The sequence below is a fragment of the Mustela nigripes genome, chromosome 11 (genome assembly GCF_022355385.1).
Source record: "Mustela nigripes isolate SB6536 chromosome 11, MUSNIG.SB6536, whole genome shotgun sequence".
Classification (NCBI taxonomy): domain Eukaryota; kingdom Metazoa; phylum Chordata; class Mammalia; order Carnivora; family Mustelidae; genus Mustela; species Mustela nigripes.
In genome coordinates this window covers 38588030-38606304 of record NC_081567.1, presented here as the reverse complement: position 1 = coordinate 38606304, position 18275 = coordinate 38588030, and the positions used below count along the sequence as shown (strand labels likewise).

Sequence of the window (18275 nt, the reverse complement as noted above, 5' to 3'; positions counted from 1 at the left end):
CGGCCCATCACCCTGAAACAGTCACTGACCTGGGGGTACTGGGGGATTGTCCCAGGGGCCTCCGGGGACCCACCCCAGTGTTCAGCATCACGAGGAGCTTACCACGGCTGCCTCCATGTGGGGCAGGGACAATGGCTCATTCGGGGTCTGGCATTCCTGGGGAGGTGAGGGGGTCGTGTCCATCAGCACTCCTGGCACCTCCAACCAAGAAGGTCTGCATGGGAGCAGGGATTAGCCAAGGTTCATCCAGGGACCTACATGGGAGGGACTGGGTCACCCCCCCCAGAAGCGGCCCAGGGGGCAACTGTGCCCCGTGCCACCTTAGATGCCCCTCCCTTGGTCCTCATGGACCTTGGGGAGTGCCGAAGACAGCCCCCACCACCCCCTGCCAGCTCTGCTCCCACAGCAGTGCCCTCAGGTCGCCTCTGCCCCAGCCCGGAACGCTTGGCCATGCTTCGGGACCCTGGGCCGGCTGCAGAGCCTCTCTGTGCTTAGGGCTGACCATATGACCAGGAGGCCAGCACCCTAAGCCAGTCATCTGCTCCCTGCCCACTCTTGCCAGAGGGTCCTGAGCTTGGGAGCATGGCCTGACTTCCGTGCCTTGAGGGCCAGACCTCAGGGGGTCGGGCTGGGCTGGGCGATTCTGCAGGGGGAGGCCTGCCAGCCTTAGGAGCTCAGGACTCCTGGCTGGGGAAGGAGCCGGCATGACTATCACAGACACAGCCACCTCCACTGCACGCTGCATGCAAGGTAGGCGCAGGCAGGCGGGGGCAGGGCCTGAACCCTTCCAGCACCAGCGCATCCCCCGGGTCTGAGTGATGCCAGCATGCCGCGGGCCCTCAGGAGACCAGGTGGGTGCCAGCCACGGAGGACTTGGGGTGAGAGATGGGACCATCCCTGATGCCTTCTCTATACTGCCCCTGCTGTGATCCACGAACCTGGCTTTTATTTTTTTTTTTACTTACTTATTTGACAGACTGAGAGACCAGAAGCTGGGGAGGGGGTTAGAGGCAGGGGGAGAGGCAAGCTGTCCCCCGAGCAGGGAGCCGATCGAGGGGACTCGATCCCAGAACCCTGAGATCACGACCCGGGTCGAAGGCAGAAGCCCAACCCACAGAGCCCTCCAGGCGCCCCTAAGCTGGCCTTTTTAAGAACCGACACAGGACAGAGAAGGACACCTCCCCGCAGCCGTGACCAATGAGACACAGCGTGGGTTAGTGGCTGTTTCCAGGTCACACGCAAGCGCGGGCTCTCCAGGCTGGTAGAAACAGACTTGAAACGGCAGGTCAGCTGCAGGCCACTTGGGAAGCTGGAGCTGCAGGACAGCTGACCTGCCTCTGTGGCGCCCGCTGGCCCTCCCGGGGGTGGGGAGGTGAAGGATGCAGATTCCATGGCCCACAGTGGCCTGCAGACGCTCCCAGGACGCCCCCACCCGTGGTGCTGGGGGTTCCTTGGTGACATGCGGCTGGGGAGAGGGCTGTGGGGGACCGCAGGGGGAGGCACAGTTCTTGCCTGGCCTCCTCCATCCAGGGGCTGGGGCCTCACCCCGCTGACCCTTCTCTGGTCTGGGGGTCTGGCTTCCTCCCACCTCCTTGGGAGCCTGGTGGGGGAGGGGAGAGGGCTCCTCTGGGGCCACTCCCCTGGACATTCCCTGAGGGCTAGGCTCTCTGCCCAACTGAAAGGAGCTGCCTCCTCGCTTTCTGAGCTGGGTGGAGCTGATACAGGCTTGGGAGGAGGCATGCAGGGAGGGGATGTCTCCGCTCTACCCAGCCAGGGGCAGCCTCCCAGTCTGGGCCTCCCTGGTAGGGGGGAGTGCAGGGCTGCTGAGGTCTCCTGCAGGCCCCTGCTCTTCCCCGCCCTGCCCTGGGACCATACTCCCTGGAGAGCGGCCCCCTCTGACCACCCCCCCCACCAGCAGCCAGCGAGGCCTCCTAAACTCCACTCCAGAAACGCATGGTGGGAGGGTCTTCCCAGAATGCCTTTCCACCCACTGCCCCGCTCAAGGGACTGACCCGTAGGAAGGGGCGTCCCACTCACGGAGGCCTCTGTTTTGGGAGTGACGTCAGAAGGGAAACCAGGAATGCAAGGGGCCCCACCAGCCTCGTCCACCTGGGCCATGGGAGGGGCAGGATGGGAAGGAGACAATGGCTGTGTCCCAGGGAGTGAGGAGGAGTCACTCAGCCCTGTGCCCAGCCCTGGTGTAAATGGGGAGACTGAGGCCAGCCTAAACCAGAAGTGGCTCTACCTTCTTGCGCCAAACTCTCCCTCCTCGCCCTGCCCTGTGGGCAGAGGGGACAGACACCAGCCACCAGCGGCCCTCCTGGGCTCTCACAGCTGGGGGCCTGGCTGACTCAGTCTCAACACCCGGGCAGGAGGGGCCGGTTTCCCGGAGGGGAGGCGGCAGGGCGGGCCAGGTAGATTGGTTGGTCTTGAGAGCAGGGCTGGAGGCCCTGTAGACGCCGCCCACAGGGGCCTGAGAAGGTTCCATCCGGGAATCTGACACCCTCTAGCCCCATAAGGCCCTGCACTGGCCCAGGGCAAGTGGGGGCAGGGCGTGGGGTGGGTGCCCCGTCCAAGAGGTAAGGATATCAGACTGGTTCTTCTCCACAGACTATGGCCATGCGAACCGCCCAGCCCGCCTGGGGGTCCTGGGGCACCTCCGCCGGCGGCAGCCTCCTGCTCCTGCTTCTCAGCCTCGGTGAGTAACACGGGTGGGCTGTGGTAAAGTGTTGGGGGCCAGAGAGCATCAGACAGCACCCAAGGGGCCTTAAGGCTCTGCCTGCCCCACACCTCCTCCCTGGAGGCTGGCAGTGCCCACATGCCCACCCCACTCCCAGAAGGCTATTGTTCCAAATCTGGGCAGGTGCCCCGAGTCCCAGGTAGGCTGTCAGCCGTGTCTCTGCTCCCAGAGGTGGCTGCGTTCCTCCCTACCGCACAGCACTGGAAGCTGGGGGGGTGGGGTGGGAGGGTGAGGGGGGCTCAGGCCAAAGGGACAGTGTCCGTGACCTGGGTGTCTGATTGCCCTGAGCAGCGAGGTCTTAGGAGGAGGATGTGAAAAGGATGTAGGAGGCCTGAGCTCCCTGGGGTGGGGAAGGCTGTGACATCATGGGGTGCCGAGTCTGTGAGGGCCAGCTTTGCCTCCTTCCTACCCAGGGTGGGGCACACCCAGGAGTCCCCCATCACCCCGTCAAACTTTGTGCCCCCTCCCCTGCAGGGTGGGCGTTTCCTTCCAGGGCCCAGGCTGCAGACTTGAGACTGGTAAGGTCCCTCCATGAAAAGGGAGGGCGGTGTCTGGCCCCGGGTGGGGGGAGGGGTCCTCGAACCCTGAGCCAGCACGACTCAGCCGCAACCCTGCTCTGTCCTCAGGGTGTCATGACCCCATGGCTGCAGAGTACCTCCCGGGTCTTGTCCTGGTGGCGACCTGAGCTATCTGTCGTCCTCTCGCGGGACCGGAGGGACACAGACAGTAAGCAGGACACCCTGCCCTGCTGGCTGTTGGGAGACGTGGGGCTGGGGGTAGTGTAGTGGGGTCACACTTGCCCACACATCGGGGGCCCTTCCTGGCTGCACGGCTTGCTTGGAGAGTGGACAGAATGACTCCATTTTGCTGATGTGTAAACTGAGGCCTGGAGGGGGTCCTGCGTTCCCCAGGGTCTCGGCGAGGTTTGGGAGGAGGAGGTTGACTAGAGAAGTTCAGCCCCTGATCCCTGGCCTGCTCCTGCAGGCAAGGTCTGCCCGCCCTCGAGGAAGGCCCACGTGATAGATGAAAACCTTGTCTTCTACGAGGAGTGGGAGCTGGAGGCCTGTGTGGATGGGGCCCTGGTGGCCGCTCAGATGGACCGTGTGAACATGGTGCCCTTCACCTACCAGCAGCTGGACGTTTTTAAGCGCAAGTTGGACGAGGTAGCTCAGGCCTGCCCGCCGTGCTGCACTTTCTCGGGCAGTCAGGGCGCAGCCGTGGCCCTCACAGCCGCCGCCCTGGGTAGTTCTACCCACAGGGCTACCCCGAGTCCCTGACCCAGAACCTGAGCTACTTCTTCCTCGAGCTCAGCCCCGCGGACATCCGCAAGTGGAACGTGACATCGTTGGAAACCGTGAAATCTCTTCTTCAAGTCAGCAAAGGGCAGAAGAGGGACGCTCAGGTAGCTGACAGCTGCCCGGGAGGGAGCAGGTGGGGGGATGGGGTGCAGGCCCCTGGGGGACGTCTTTCTCCCAGCCCCGAGACTCCTCCGTGGCCTCCTTCCGCAGGTGGCTGCCCTGATCGCCCGCTATGTGGCGGGAGGGGGCAAGCTGGACCAGGCCACCCTGGACATGCTGGCCACCTTCAGGCCCGCATACCTGTGTTTCCTCAGTCTGGAGCAGCTGCGCTCCGTGCAGCACAGCGTCCTTTGGTGAGTCCCAGGGGCCTGCCGGGAGGGGTGGGCATGCGCTCCCGGCTCACCACCCGGTCCCACGCTGCCTCCCCAGGGCAGCCGGGCCCCAGGACCTGGATGCATGCCACCCTCTGCAGATGGCCGTCCTCTATCCCCGGGCCCGCACTGCCTTCCAGACTGTGAGTGGGCCTGAGTACTTCTCGAGGATCAAGCCCTTCCTGGGTGAGCCAGGGAGAGCCCCTGGGGGGCGAGAGGGCCCAAGCTGCCCACACAGGTACTGCCGGGATCTTGCCTCACGAGGCTGCTGCTGTTGGTGTGACTGGTGATCAGCATGGCCCCTGCCCTCACACGCATGTGTCGGTTGAGGCCCTGTGAGTCCGAGCCCCCTCTAGCCTCTGCACCCAACCCAGGGAACCTGGGGCCTAGGAATTCCTTAGGGTTGGAGGATAAGACTGGGGGCTGTTGTGAGGTCTCACGCTTGGGGCCCCACTCCCCGTGAGCAGGTGGGGCCTCCACAGAGGACCTGAGGGCTCTCAGTAGTCAGAAGGTGAACATGGACGTGGCCACATTCCAGAAGCTGCAGACAGAAGCTGTGCTGGTACAGCGGCGGGGGGGGGGGGGGGGGGGGGGGGGCGGGGGGGGGGGGGGGGAGCCAGGGGGGGGGGGGGGCACTGCTGCCAGAGCACCGGGGCTCAACTCGAAGTCTGGAGGGGCCAGGTTGGGTGTTCAAGCCCGGGGAAGTACTGGGAGGTCTGGACACAGCAGAGGTTGGCAGCCTTCTGGGGAAGAGGCCGGGCGACTCTGATGGCCCTCTGGGGACTCTTGCAGCCGCTGACCATTGCCGAGGTGCAAAACCTTCTGGGTCCAAACCTGGTGGGCCTGAAGGCGGAGCAGGAGAGGAGCCCCGTGCGGGACTGGATAGTCCGGCAGCAGCAGGATGACCTGGACAGTCTGGGCTTGGGGCTGCACGGTGGCCTCCCCAATGGCTACCTGGTCATGGACCTCAGGCTCCGAGGTGGGCTGGGGTGCTCCGCTGGGTGGGGCTGGGGCAGAGCCATGCAGGGCGCCTGAGTCACTCTCTCTGCAGAGGCCCTCTCAGGGGGCGCCCGCCTTGTGGGACCCAGAACAGTGCTCACTGCGATCCCCACTCTGCTCCTGGCTCTGATCCCCAAGTGAGGCCACCGTCCTGGATGCAGAACATCCCCCACACCGTGACGGCCTGCCTGGTCCACCCTGCCTGGTCCACCCCAAGGGGACTGGAGTTCAATAAAAGGCCCCTGTCCTTCCCTGCAGAGCTGGCCTGTGTTGTTCTGAGGACCAGGAGGGGAGGCCCAGCCCCGGGATGTGGTAGCTGGGATCCCGGAGTTGGAGTTCCTCCTGTTTGCACTTGGGAATGGGGAGGGGAGTGGCCCTCAGGGCCCTCCTACCACTGTTTCCATTCCCAGGGCCTTCCTTCCAAGGCCAGGCGGACACTGAGGGTGGCTTCTGGGGACAGAGGCCAGGAGGTGCAGGTGGAAGTCCTATTCCCTGCTAGGAGGGTCTCTGCCCCTCCTGGGGCTCAGGGCAAAGGGATGCAGGCAGGATTGTCACCTTGTCTTTTATTCAAATCAGTCATCAAGGCCCCCTCCCCCGTACCAGTTCTTCATCCTGGGGGAGGCCAGAGGATTGGGGCAGCATCTCTGCCACCTGTATGGGGCTGGCCACAGCATGGGCCCAGGTCGTCATTCCAGCTCCATGTCCTGGAAGCTGGGTATGAGTGGGGACCAGCCCTGTTGGCCCCTAGGAAGTGGGACATGGCCAGGTCCTCTGGCCCTGGAGCCTGGGTGGAGGCCTGAGCAGGTGTCTAGCTCCACCTTCCAGCCCCAGTTTCTCTGCCTGTGGCGCTGGGCCAGCGCTGTCTTTGGAGGCCTTGGTGCAGGTGCCCTGGGAGCAGTCCTGGCTGGGCCCCGGGATGCCCCAGTACAGCAGCCACAGGAGGCCTGAGGGCAGGGCTGCAGCGAGTAGCCAGTATTGCAGGTGGGCTGGTGCGCTGCCTGTAGGTGGGACGTGGATGAGCACCATCAGGCCCAGCTGGGAGCCCCCCTGGCCTGGGCTGCCTTCCCTGTGTGCTTCCACGGGCAGGAAGGCCAGTGGGGACTGCTCCGAGGCTGCTGCTGCAGGCCCTGAAAGGCATCTCAAAGCTTGTCCCACCCCCACTTTCTGGTGCTCAGCAGGTGTTGGAAGAGGGGACTTGGTCCTTCAGTAACTCAGCAGCCAGTGAGGGCTGAAGCGAGGGTCACCCAGATGTCACCCAAGGAGGCAAAGGGAGGAGAGCTGGCCAACAGAGTAGGAGGTTGGGTGCAAGATGCGGAACTGGGGGCAGTCGGGGGTCTGCAGAGACCCTGGGCAGACGGGGCCAGGCAGAGACAGGGGAGCCCACGATGGGGAGGCCGGGTCTGGGGCATACCGGAAGTGGGGGCGTTGTTCCCCCGCTGGCCCGAGGTGGGGGCTAGATGGGACACCCAGGGAGTGGTGTCCGGGATTCCCGTGGTGGAGCGGGCCGGGCTGGTGGGGCCGGCAGTGTCTGTGTCCAGGCCCAGCTCTCCTAGGGCCGAGGTGTTGAGGCTGCGGAGCCAGGAGCTGATGGTGGGGTGGCTGCGGGCCTTCTGCAGGTCCCCCACATTCTGGCCCAGCAGGGTGGTCACATTGCCGACACTCAGGCTCTGCAGGGGGAGGGGGGGCTGTGGGGGCAGGGCCGGAGGGTCCCTCGGCAGCCGGCTTGGGGGCAGAACCCGGCAGGGCAGTACTTAACTGAGGAGCGAGCACAGGGGTGAGGCTTGGCAGAGCAACCTGGGGTTCACCACACACCTCTGACTTTGGGATACTTGGGGCCTGCAGATTGTGACAGCGGCCTCCCCTAGTTTGGCAGCCCCCCGCCCCCATGCCCCAGACAGGCCACCCCGGGGGCCCACCTGCAGCACTCGGGGGTTCAGGTTGGTGAAGGTGTCGATATCCATGGAGACGTTGGCCTGGGCCAGGTGCCGCAGCTCCTCCACGGGGGCCCCTCCTGGGGGCAGGCAGCGGTCAGAGGACGGGGCAGGGGGCCTCTGGGACAGGGGGGCCTGCACACAGGGGAGGGTCTCACCGAGGTAGGGGCGCATGAAGCGGTAGTAGCTAGCTGTGTTCCTGGTGCTGCCAAAGGCCTCGCGGGCTTTGGTGTAGAGTGCGTCCTTCCGGCTCTGCGGGCAGGAGGAGATATCCAGGGCCCCAGCCCGCCTGGGGGAGGGGGAGGCTGGTGGGCGGACTGGGCGCCCCTCGTGCTCCTGGCCTGTCCCCACCACAACTTTCCTCTTGCCCTCTGTACCACGCGGAACAGGGTACCCCCAAAACTCACACCTGCCCGAAACCTCAACACAGAGCCTCTCCTATTTGTAGATTTTGTGATGAAGTCGACATTGCAGTGAATTAGTGCGGCCCGAAGTCCAGGAACTGGAGCAGAGAAGGGACTCTGCACCCAGGCACCGAGGGGAAGGCTGTGTGGCCGTGGAGGCCGAGGCTGGGGCGTGCGTCCCCCGGCCCCGGGCAAGGCCGAGGAGTTCCGGCAGCACCCCACACAGGATGCACCTCCCCTGCAGGTTTCAGAGGGAGCCTGCCCTAGGACCCCTCCATTTCAGGTTCCTGGTGTCTAGAGCGCAGGAGAATTTCTCTTGTTTTAAATCTCTCGGATTGTGGTACCTGGTTGTGCAGCGCTGGGAACCTACCACACCTCAGGCCGAGCCCCTCCCTCCTCGGCTGAGCCGACGATGGGCGCATCCCCGGCTGGCTCACCGGAACTCCACTGGCCTGATGGCCTGGATCTGCCGGGCACTCATCCAGCAGAGACGGGAGCCCCCGATGGCCATGAGCAGGGCGCTGGTGATGGTGCCATTGTGGTCCAGGTATTTCTGTAGGACAGCCTGCAGGCAGGGCCCAGGTCAGCGGGGCCAGGGGCGGCGCACCCCCACTGCCCCCTGTGCTGCCCTCACCTCGGTCTGGTTCTCCAGGGCCACGTCTGAGGCCAGCAGGGCCATGACCGTGTCCCTGGACGTGATGTTCCACTGGCTGATCTCTGAGCGGGAGTAGAGGTAGACCAGCGAGGTGATGAGTCGTAGCTGCTCCTCGGGGACACCGTGTGGGTATACCTGGGTGGGCGGGAGGGTCAGGCCGGGCTGGGCACCTGCCTGCCGCCCCCCGCAGCCGGTCTGTAGCGCACCCGAGCCAGCTTGGCCTTGACGACGCGCTGGCACTCTGCCGGGAGCGGGTGCTGTAGGAGCGGGTCCAGGTTGGCCTGGAGCACGTGGCTCCCCAGGCAGGACTCGAGCTGCATGCAGTCGTAGCGCACCAGGAAGAGGTCGTCGAGGAGTGTGGCCGCCGTGATGTCCCCACGGACGCAGGGTCTCCTTGCATCTGGGGGAGGGGTGTGGGTTTTGAGCTGACCTTTGCTGACTTTGGGCCCGGCCTCACTCCTAACCTCAGCCTGCCCTGACTCCCTCCTGAGCTTGACCTCTAGCTGAGAACCTGGCTCAGACCAGAGAGTCAAGCCTGCCCTTGACCCTGACCTTGACCCACCCCAGGCTGGATGCAGACCCCCCCCGGCCTGCCCAGGAGGTCCAGCAGCAGGTGGGACAGTCTTTTGAGTGCCCACCCCCCAGGGTTAGGAGTCCAGGGCAGGGGAGGGACAGCATTCCCTGGCCCTGGTGGCCACACTGACCTGTGCCCCGCTTGGGTCGAGAGGACACTGACATGGCCTTGGCCTTGAGAAAGCCTGTGACGAAGCGCCTGGCATTGCCCTGGCTGAGCTGCCCAGCTCGGTACGTGGCCACCATGCTGCTGAAGAAGGCCAGGCCCACGGCCTGGCCAGGGGGGCATAGAGACTCCATGCCCAGGGAGGGGCTGCCAGGCGCCGCCTGGTTCCTCGTCCCGTCCCACAGATGGAAACCCTGGGGCAGGGAGGGACTGGGGACACTGGACAGGCTGGCGGAAGGTCGGCTGGATGCCCCTGTCCTTGTGCACAGCCACCTGACACTCCTCCCCCACCCCCACTGCAGAGCTTCCTACCTCCTGCACCTGCACCCACAGGCTGGAGCTGATGTAGCTGGCCAGGGCTCCCAGGGCCTGCAGCCCCTCCAGGTTCCAGGAATCGGGAGGCCTGGTGTGTGGTAAGGGAGCACCGGGTTAGGGTCAGGAGCAGAGCCCAGACCCCTGGAGGCAGCCAGCCCCTCCCTGAGCACCCAGTTTTCAGGGCCTGCCTACTGGGGACACCTCCTACCCCAGGCATGGGGGCAGGGGAACAGGGGGGTCTAGAGGGTGGTGGGACCCTGAGGCTGTGCAAGGTCAGCAGGATGGTAGACATTAGGGGTCTCTAGGTCGTCTCGAGGAGGGGCGGCCTGGGTGGAGGCACCGGACCCAGCCTACCCCAGCACGGTCTTGCCACCGGCCAGCAGCGAGTTGAGGGCAGCTTGCTGGGGGGCTGTCAGCTGGTGGCAGCGCTGCAAGTTCTCCAGCACATGCGGGTCTGCGGTTTCAATGCGGGACGCGTGCATGTCACACACCAGGGCCCCAAGGAGCAGCAGGTCCAAGGCATTGAGCCGTCGGTGGGGTGCTCCCTGCCACACAGCGGGTCAGCATGAGCCGGCCCTGTGCCTGTCTGCCCTCCCCCGTCCCGTCCCAGCCTGCCCGTCATGCCTACCAGACAGGCCAAGGCTGTGTGCTGTAGGGCGGACCTCTGGTCTGGCAGGTTGGCAAGCAGCTCCGTGTCCCCCTGGGCGGCGCGGCGGGTGAAGGCCCGGCAGGTGGCTTCCCTTACCTGTGTCAGGCTGTGGGCGGGTTGGGGGGCTGTTGGGACGGTGGGGGCCACCCAAGGGTCATCCTCCGGGGTGGCCCAGATGTCCCTGGGGAGCTGGGGACCCTGGGACTCCGAAGGAGGCACTCTTAGCCTGTTACACTGGAATGCTGGGGGCTGGGGGGCAGCACTCACTTGTAGAAGAGCAGCAGGTTGGGGGGGTGGAGCTCGAAGTTGTCCTGGAGGCCGTGCCGTGTGGCCAGGTTGGCCAGGCAGCTGAGCTGGGCAAGGCAGTGGCATGTCACAGGCTTGGCCAGACCAGGGCCCACAGCCCCCATCTTTCTGCCGTCTTATCCTCGCCCTTGGCGTGGGGCCCTCCCTGTCTGCCTGGGCTCTGTCCCTGGATGCCCTGTGGTCTGCCCTTCTCAAGAGGCATCAGGGCCAGCCTGAAAGCCCCCCACCCCCCACGGCTCTCCATGGCTCAGTAATTTACCCCAGTGCTACCTCTTGCTTAGACTTTTTGTCTCATTGGACTTACTTTGGGGTTTTCAGATGTATTGCTAATTTCATACTAATTTTAGAACGAGGCAAAATAGTAGCTTTTCTTCCTTTTGTTTCTTTAAACTCAGGGGCAGGTCGAGGTGGGCTCAGACCACATGGGAGAGGCCAGGAGGCTGGAAGATCCCCACAGGGCTCCAGAGGACCTGTCCCAGTGTGGGCACCATGTGCCACTAAAGGCAGGAAGCAGCCAGTGCAGGCCTGCTGGACAAGTCCTCATCCGAGCCAAGAATAGAAGTCAGGGGGTCTGCAGGTAATGGGCTGAGAAGTCCTGGAAATGGTCCCAAGTGGGCAGCATCATAGAGTCACCCAAGGGAGGACAAAACCAACCTCTGACGGCCACACTTGTCAGGGTCTATCCAGCAGCTGTGTCTCAGGTGCCCGGGAGGCTGGCCGGGTCTTGCGCCCCATCCCAGTCCCGTGGGCCCCCGCTGACCCCGTGTCCTTTGCTGGGCACGCCCTTCCTCCCCACCTGTCTCCGGCAAGTGTGCCCTCTCCCTCAGCACCCTGGCCCGCTCCCACCAGCCCCAGCTATTTACCTGCCAGGCCCTGAGGGGGATCTGCTGGGACGCCATCCCCTGGATGAGAGTGGAAAGCTGGTCCCGGGACAGCTGGCTGGCCGGCTGGCACCAGAAGCCGTGCAGGAGGGAGGTATTGGCGCTGGGCAGAAAGGGGACAGGCGGTGAGGGGTGGCATCGAGGTCAGCACCGCCAGCTCTGAGGGAGTGAGACACGGGAAGCGTGGCCCGTGGCCCCTGGGCACGTGCAGGACCACAGCTTCATTCTGTGCTCGCCCAGCAGGCACCAGGCTCCCCGTTGTGAGCAGGGCTTGGATGTGGCCTTGGCCTGGACTCGGGGTCCTGGCAGTCTCTGAGCTCAGGCGGGCCCCACTGTCCCTGTGATGGCTGAGGGCATGGAGGAGATGGGGCCTGAGCACCAGCTGGGGCACCGCAGCGGGCCTGGCCTCTGGGTCAGTGCCGCTCTCGGTGTGCCTCTATCTAACAGAGTCTGTGTGTGGGGAGGGCGTCCTCTGGGATGTCAGCCTGGGCCTCTGACTCTGCCTCATCAGTATCCAGATCAATCCATCCCTCGATGCCTCATCAGTGATCTCTAACCCTCCAGGAAAGTGAAGCGTGGCTGAGCCCACATGCGAGGCCCCAGCATAGTGGTTGGGAATGATAGAGTCTCTGGGACCTGGGAGAGCCACCCAGTCTTGGGGCAGAGGAAGAAACTGGAGAGGACTCGGCACAAGAAGTAACCACCCACCGGGCCAGAGAGCAGCACAAGCTGTGAGGGGCTCGGGGACCCCGTCCAGCACGATGCCTGGGGACCCACTCCTGGCCCACGTGGGTAGGTCTGATGCAGGACTCTGGAAGCTCCCAGCCGTCTCGGGGCAAGGTTGGTGAGTGATGGGGGCCCTGCCTCAGCTGTGCCCAGGCCGTTGGGTGTGGACCCCCCCCAGAGGATCAGCTGCAGAAGCGTGACCTGGCACTCACCTGCCCCACAGGTCATCCCCGCTGGCCTCCAGCCCTCCCTGGGAGGAGCCCTGGGCCTGGGGACAAGAGCAGTGGGCTGTGAGCCACACGAGGAGGGCGAGGCCTGGGTTCACCTGACCACCTGGAACAAAATGGGCCGTGAGCAGCGTCCGGCCCCCCAGCACAGCTGGGCACCGCCTGCTGGGGGCGTCCTTCAAGGGTCGGCCGGGGGCTCCCTGGGTCCTAGGAGAGGCCTAGGATCACAGATGGTCCTGATACCTCCGGGGAGCCTGGCTGTGGGACCCACCCCCCAAGGGTCTAAGATGCCCCTTGGTGAGGGCTGCCTCACCTGCTCGGAGACCCATGGCCGTGCGGTGTGCACTGCTTGTCCTGGCAGAAAGATGTGGGGTCACAGGCGGTGGGTACAGGACAAGCTGGAGAGGAGACAGGAGGTGAGGCCCACCCATCACCATCCCCTATCCTCTGTGGCACAGGGCACAGAGAGGGAGGTGCCGTCCAGGGTCATAGAGGAAGGGCTCCCTGCAGCCCTGTCTCTTGTCTTTGGGGAGGGGCACAAACCCCACAAACAATGCCTCTTCGGAACTAAAGGGAGTGGCAAGAGGAGGGGCTGGGCCAAACCCCGGGGCCTTTCTTATCACAGGTCGGGGCCCCTGGGACCCGTAGCTTCGGTGTCTCCAGTAAACAGATCTCTTGACAGCTACTGGGGGGTGGTGGTGGTCCCAGGAAGTCCCTGCAGGCAGCTGCTGGTGGAGGCCTGGGGGCTCTCCAACCTGCCACCATTCCTGGGTGGCCTGGAAAGTCCTCTTCCCCTCTCAGGGCCTCAGACGCCCAGGCAGACCTGGCCTCCGGCCACAGCCCACACCACAGCCCCGCAGGCGGCCCAGCACAGTCTCCAGCTGGAGGCCTGAACTGTGAGGTGGTGTCCAGGTGCCTGAGGGGCTCTAGACTCTGCATGGCCCAGGATAGTTACTTTCCTCTGCAGGGGACAGAATGGAAGCCCCCCACCCAGGTTCACACCGAGATTGCCCCCTGGGTCCAGGTGGCAGTGGCCCCCCCCGGCCCTCACTTCTCACCGGAGTGTGGAGACCATCTGCTGTGGAGGGAGGCTTCTCCTGTGCCCCACAGTGGCTGTCCGATGGAGGGGGTGTGGGGGCCTAGGCCAGGTGCCAGGTGCTCCTGAAGACCCCAGTCCGCTGAGTATGTCAGCTGCCGCGGCCATGCAGGGTGGGGGTACCGGCCTTCCTGCTCCCCTCCATGGCTCACTGACACCCGGCCTGCCTGGCAGCCTGCTCCTGCAGCGACTCCTGCAGGGGAGGGTCCAGGTGTCAGGTGAGGCTGTCGTGCCCACCCCTGGGGGCCCCAAGCCCAGCAGACACCTGCTCTCCAGCCCTGGGGGAGCGGGAGGCTGAGCTCACGGTTGGCAGCCGCCCAGTGCACGCCCCTTCCCGCGGGGATGGGTCTGTGCCCCAAGGATCGGATGTGCCTTCGTATGCGTGTGTGTCTGCATCTGTCATGAGTGCTGGTGGTTTCGTGCACACACGTGTGCATCTGGGAGCACCTACTATGTGCATGCCTGATGCATGGTTTCCCTGCGGGATGCCAGTCACACACGGCTCCAGCGTGGTACCTGGGTTCCGTGCCGCGCGTCCCGGTATCTGCCCTGTGAGCATGCATGTCCCTACTCGTGTTTGCCAGGGGCTAAGAGGGGTGCAGGCTCCAGGCAGGTGGCCTCAGTGGCAAAGAGCTGTGCTGCACATGCCCTGGGGCCCAGGATGGGGGCAGCTCCAGCAGCGGGGGGTGGGGAGCCCTCTGAGGTCTTGTGGGAGGTGCCCGTCTACGCCAGGCAGGGCCAGGGGCTGGACGGGGCCAGGGGCAGGGCACTGAGTCCTGACTCTCCTCATCTCCTGGGAGGCGCGCAACTGGAGGAACCGAGCCTTGAGCCCAGGGACCCTGGTTTAGCTGCCAGCACCCCAAGTAGGGCTGTACGTGGCCCACAGCCCAGCAGACATGCTGACCAACAGCTGAGGACGGCTCCCCAGCCCTGGATGCCCCCACGGAAGTCCAGCTGGGTGGTACCCCACGAGCACACCTAACCCCCAGAGCTTGCCTGTCACCAGTCAGCCCCACACTGCCACCTGCAGTGTCCGTCTGGCCACACTTGCCTGAGGAAACTCGCCTTGCTGTCCTTGTCCAGGAGACCCTGCTCAGTTCCCACACCTTCCAAACCTTGCTCGCTCACAGCTAGGGTGTGTTTGGGGGCAGACAGGCCCGTGTGCACCCCATGTCTGTCTGGGCTCCACGGTCTCAGCCTAGAGGGCCCCAGGGCACTGGGAGACAGCCAATTGTAGGAAGCAAGAGCTGGGTCCGGCCTGCAGGTGGCTCTCTGGGTCCTGGGGGGCTCAAGGGTCTAAGCAGACATTTCAGGGGGGAGCAACAGGGCTGGGGAGGGGCACATTCCCCAGCGGGACCTACCCCTATGCACTTTCCTCTCCTGCCTCCCTACCTTGGGGCCACCCATCTGTCCAGTCCTCCAGCTTCCCTGGGGTTTGCTCTGTGGGCCCCACCAGGCCAAGGTATCCAGACCCGTGTCCCCAGCTGGCCACGCCTCCCTCTGCTCTCTCCCAGGGCCACCCCCAGCCAGGAGTGCCCACCCTGCAGGGTAGCTGGTGTTCTCATGGTGGAGGAGCCTAAAGGGATGTGGGACAACAGCTCTAGGGAGGGACCCTGGTGAGAAGATGGGCGCTCCGCTGCTTTTGGCTTAGAGAGCTGGGATTTCTAGGAATGGGGCTGACCAGCTTCTGTCCTCTACCCAGAGCCCAGCGTCCGCACAGGCTGCACGTGCTCGCTGCACAGCGGGGGACGGACACACTAGCCAGGACCACGAGGTTCATCCCGGCTCCTGCTGGGAGGCCTAGGGCAGACACCCGTCCAGTGCAGGAAAGAAGACAGGGGTCTGGGGCCCCCAAAACCTCCCCATCGGATGGATTCACGGTCACTCATGAGGTCAGTCACTGAGTATTTATTCTGAGGCTCTGCAGCTCAGCTACAACTAGGCCGACACGGACATGACATTCGGAATGGAAAAGATGGGTGCTGGCCACCTCTGCCTGCTCCCAGCTGAAGCCTGAGGGCCCGGGAGAGGACCGAGGTGCGTGGCTCACACCCTCCCCCAGGTGCCGCGTGGGTGGGGAGGCAGGGGCCCACAAGCAGAGTCTTCTAAGAGCAAAGGCACGAGGCAGCAGTGGCTGGGCAGGTGAGTCAGGGCTGCAGGTGGGGAGGACCCAGCCGGGAGCGGCCGACCGACACAGGAGGTCACAGCGGAGTAGAGCGGGGTGCTCAGAGGCCCGGGGCCAGGAGGAGGCGAGGCCCGACTGTGGGGCTCTGTCTCTGAGACAGCGACCCTGGGCAGATCCATAAAACAAGAAGAGCGAAGCTTGGAGCCCGGAAGGCAGGCCTCGGTTTCCCCTCCCGGGGAGGGCAGGTGCTTGGGAAGAGCCCACCTCCGAACTCCTGGCGGCCTGGCGCCCCCTGCTGGCCCTGCCCGTCTCTCCGGGTCTAGTTGCTGCAGCCAAGGCCTCAGGCTCCATCCACAGCAGTTGCACACAGGGACAGCCCCTACCCAGGATGGGCCCCGCAACCCCGATCGCCCTGGTGGGCCCGGCCTGCCACTCCCAGCTGCTCTCAGTTGTCCGGCTCCAGAGTCCACTCTGACAGCCACTGAAGGCAGGAGGCCCGCTGTGCCTCTGTCTCGGGGGGCTTGCTGGGGGGCATGGGAGGGCTGCAGGGCGCAGGGCTCCCTTCTGTGGGACCAGGGTCAGGAGCAGTCCTCAGGACCTGGACGAGCTGGTCCAGGGACTGCACCAGGGTGTGGGGGCTCCAGCAGGCGTCGAGGGCCGGCACGAAGGGGTCCGGTGTGCAGGCCTCCACGCACTCCGTGTGCGTGGGGATACGCAGATAAAAGGCGTGCAGCATCATGCGAAAGGGCTGGTCTTCTTGGTCCAATGCCTGCCCGTAGGTCAGGTCCCCCACGACGGGATGGCTGAGGGCACTGCAGTGTACACGAAGCTGGTGCGTCCGGCCTGGGTGGGGGGGGGCAAGGGGATTGGTAGGGTGGGGGTGCCATGCTGGGCCTGTCCCTCACCCACTCACGTCACCCCTAATGCTATCCCCCGTTGCCCTCTTCAAGCCCCACAAAACTCCTAGAAATGGCAGACCCTGATTCCCGTTACAGATAAGAAAGTCCAGAGCTCAGAAGAGGAGTCAGCCTCCAGATCGCTGCCTGTCGGGGAAAAGCCAGGTATGCTACAGACCCCCTGCAGCCTTCTAGGACAGCAAGCCGCAGGACGGGGTGGGGGCGGGTAGAGGGAAGTGGAAATGGTGGAGTGGCCCCAGGCAGGCTGCTGTGCCCCTGCGCCACCGCTTCCCCGAAGTCCCCAGGGGGAAGAGCACGTGGTGGGGTGGGGGAGCAGCCATTAGCAGCCTCAGAGCATCCTGCCTCCCTCGGCCTGGACACACCTGTGAGGGGCCGCAGCAGCACTTTGGAAACAGGGGCGCCGGCGTACAGCCCGTGCTCCAGGACCTCCAGCTCTGTCAGGCTCGGTTTCGGGTTCTCACAGCCTGTGGAAAGCAAGACGAGCTGTGAGGGCGGGCTGGACCTGCGCAGAGCCCAGCCCGCCCCAGCCCAGCTCACTCAGGGCCCCCACTGGGTGACAAGCCCCACCCTGCGTACCCTGAGTGCCCTCAATGCACATGGTGTGAGCACGGCCCTCGGTGCTGTTCCTGCCGATGGCGTAGCTGATGGTCATCTGGTTCTCCTGCACGTGTCCCCGCACCTGCTGGGCAGAGACTCTCGAGCTGCTCTCAGGGCTACCCACCACCTCCGGTGAGCCCACCTGGCACGGATGGCCTGCCGGAGAGGCTGAGGGTCAGAACTCCCGTCCCAGGGGGGCCAGTCAGGCCTTACCAGAGCCAGATAGGCCTTGGTGACGCGCCGCTCCTTGAAGCACTTGTAAGCGCGGCCGGCTGCCGCTTTGTTCAGGGCCACGCAGAGCGCCCCGCTGGTGGAGAAGTCCAGCTGGTGGCAGAATCTGACATGGGGCAGGGGGTCAGGCTGGCCAGACTGGGGGCGGCCGCTTCCTCCTGCCGCAGCGGCTGGGGGCTGTCGGGGCCCGCCCCCGCGTACCTGAACCCGTAGCAGGTGTCAGGATCCGCGAGCTCGGGGAAGCGGTGGCGTAGCTGCTTCTGGAGGGTGGGCGTCTCGCGCCACATCCGGCTGTCGATGCGCAGGTCCCAGTGCTTGTTCACCACCAGGAAGTCCCGGCTCTGGTACACCACCGACAAGCTCTCCGTGCGGCCCGCATCCATGGCGGTGTCCTGTGGCGCGGGGTCAGCGTGTGCAGTGGGGGCGCGCGGGGAGCCCGGCACCGACTCCTCAGAGTCCCAGGGTCGCGGCCGGCCGGGCACATGGCCCCGCTGTGCGTGCACCGCCAGACCCCGCTGCACGGCCGCCTCCGAGCGGGGACTGTGGCGCTGCCCCCGCCCCCCAGACGCAGAGGCCGGGCCAGCCGTCCTGCGTCCGCGCCCCCGCTGCGGACCCCCGGGGACAGCGCGCCAACGTGCCGCGGGAGCCTGCGTCGCAGCGGGGAGGGGCAAGACCTTCCGCGCCCCCAGGGCCCGGGTGGGTCAGGTCAGCCGAGTGTGGGGACCCCCCCCGCCCCCTCCCGGAATCCCCGCCCCCGCGTTTGATGGCCACAGGCCGCCTGCCAGGGCCTCCCGCGGCCCCTCCCACTCCGAGACCCACCTACACGCTGGCCGCGCCGCCCGGGCCGCGCGAGGCCGCTGCCGGGCCCTGGCTCCAGCACTCGGTCCCCGCGCCTGGCGACCCCGCGAGCCTGGAGCCGCGCCTCACAGGACCCTGCCGGGGCCTGCAGCCCCGCCCACGCCGCGCCCACACCACGGACGGGCGGCCATGTGGGCCAATGGCGAGCGTCTGGGGCCGCCGCACTGGCTCGGCCCCGCCCCGCCTGCGCGCGCAGTCCCGCCCCCGCCC

General features: G+C 65.5%; 3 protein-coding genes across 7 annotated transcripts; 1 reads left to right on the top strand and 2 right to left on the bottom strand.

Annotated features, from left to right (window-relative positions):
• The first annotated feature begins 769 nt into the window (after positions 1–769).
• Positions 770–5665, top strand: LOC132027254 (mesothelin-like). 3 transcript variants are annotated; one of them, XM_059416010.1, is made up of 11 exons: positions 770–851; positions 2611–2698; positions 3215–3258; positions 3367–3466; positions 3725–3903; positions 3987–4142; positions 4249–4391; positions 4468–4595; positions 4877–4971; positions 5202–5388; positions 5461–5665. In XM_059416010.1, the coding sequence occupies exons 1-11, from the start codon at positions 819–821 to the stop codon at positions 5547–5549; spliced, it is 1242 nt and encodes a 413-aa protein (XP_059271993.1). In that variant the 5' UTR covers positions 770–818; the 3' UTR covers positions 5550–5665. The 3 variants fall into 3 exon arrangements, with proteins under 3 accessions (XP_059271993.1, XP_059271992.1, XP_059271994.1); XM_059416009.1 differs by having other exon boundaries at positions 804–878; XM_059416011.1 differs by lacking the exon at positions 770–851 and adding an exon at positions 2450–2537.
• Positions 5666–6015: 350 nt separating this feature from the next.
• LOC132027128 (mesothelin-like protein) lies at positions 6016–13499 on the bottom strand. Its single transcript, XM_059415905.1, has 17 exons — positions 13300–13499; positions 12555–12639; positions 12227–12347; positions 11271–11391; positions 10369–10454; positions 10081–10207; positions 9807–9997; positions 9450–9540; positions 9099–9244; positions 8605–8788; positions 8378–8533; positions 8181–8308; positions 7498–7628; positions 7325–7419; positions 6820–7075; positions 6227–6406; positions 6016–6020 (listed from the first exon to the last, which is right to left on the bottom strand). The coding sequence occupies exons 2-17, from the start codon at positions 12568–12570 to the stop codon at positions 6016–6018; spliced, it is 2034 nt and encodes a 677-aa protein (XP_059271888.1). The 5' UTR covers positions 12571–12639; positions 13300–13499.
• A 1730-nt stretch (positions 13500–15229) lies between these two features.
• Positions 15230–18147, bottom strand: RPUSD1 (RNA pseudouridine synthase domain containing 1). Of its 3 annotated transcripts, none has more exons than XM_059415772.1 (6): positions 18031–18147; positions 17409–17599; positions 17190–17313; positions 16956–17061; positions 16742–16843; positions 15230–16305 (listed from the first exon to the last, which is right to left on the bottom strand). In XM_059415772.1, the coding sequence occupies exons 2-6, from the start codon at positions 17588–17590 to the stop codon at positions 15908–15910; spliced, it is 912 nt and encodes a 303-aa protein (XP_059271755.1). In that variant the 5' UTR covers positions 17591–17599; positions 18031–18147; the 3' UTR covers positions 15230–15907. The 3 variants fall into 3 exon arrangements, with proteins under 3 accessions (XP_059271755.1, XP_059271754.1, XP_059271756.1); XM_059415771.1 differs by having other exon boundaries at positions 18027–18145; XM_059415773.1 differs by having other exon boundaries at positions 16956–17058; positions 18027–18143.
• Positions 18148–18275: the final 128 nt, after the last annotated feature.

What these genes read in the sequence shown, in the direction of transcription:
- LOC132027128 (XM_059415905.1), bottom strand. An exon ending in TGTGGGTGCAGGTGCAGGAG is followed by an intron (nt 9,245 to 9,449) that starts GTAGGAAGCTCT and finishes CCCCCTGGCCAG; the next exon opens with GCCGTGGGCCTGGCCTTCTT. An exon ending in GAACAACGCCCCCACTTCCG is followed by an intron (nt 6,407 to 6,819) that starts GTATGCCCCAGA and finishes TCCCACCTACAG; the next exon opens with GCAGCGCACCAGCCCACCTG.
- RPUSD1 (XM_059415772.1), bottom strand. Translation starts at nt 17,590, where the DNA reads ATGGATGCGGGCCGCACGGAGAGCTTGTCGGTGGTGTACCAGAGCCGG. An exon ending in GTGCATTGAGGGCACTCAGG is followed by an intron (nt 16,844 to 16,955) that starts GTACGCAGGGTG and finishes TGCTTTCCACAG; the next exon opens with GCTGTGAGAACCCGAAACCG. An exon ending in GCTGCTGCGGCCCCTCACAG is followed by an intron (nt 16,306 to 16,741) that starts GTGTGTCCAGGC and finishes CCCCCCACCCAG; the next exon opens with GCCGGACGCACCAGCTTCGT.
- LOC132027254 (XM_059416009.1), top strand. Translation starts at nt 819, where the DNA reads ATGCCAGCATGCCGCGGGCCCTCAGGAGACCAGGTGGGTGCCAGCCAC. An exon ending in AGGCTGCAGACTTGAGACTG is followed by an intron (nt 3,259 to 3,366) that starts GTAAGGTCCCTC and finishes CTCTGTCCTCAG; the next exon opens with GGTGTCATGACCCCATGGCT. An exon ending in TGCAGACAGAAGCTGTGCTG is followed by an intron (nt 4,972 to 5,201) that starts GTACAGCGGCGG and finishes GGACTCTTGCAG; the next exon opens with CCGCTGACCATTGCCGAGGT.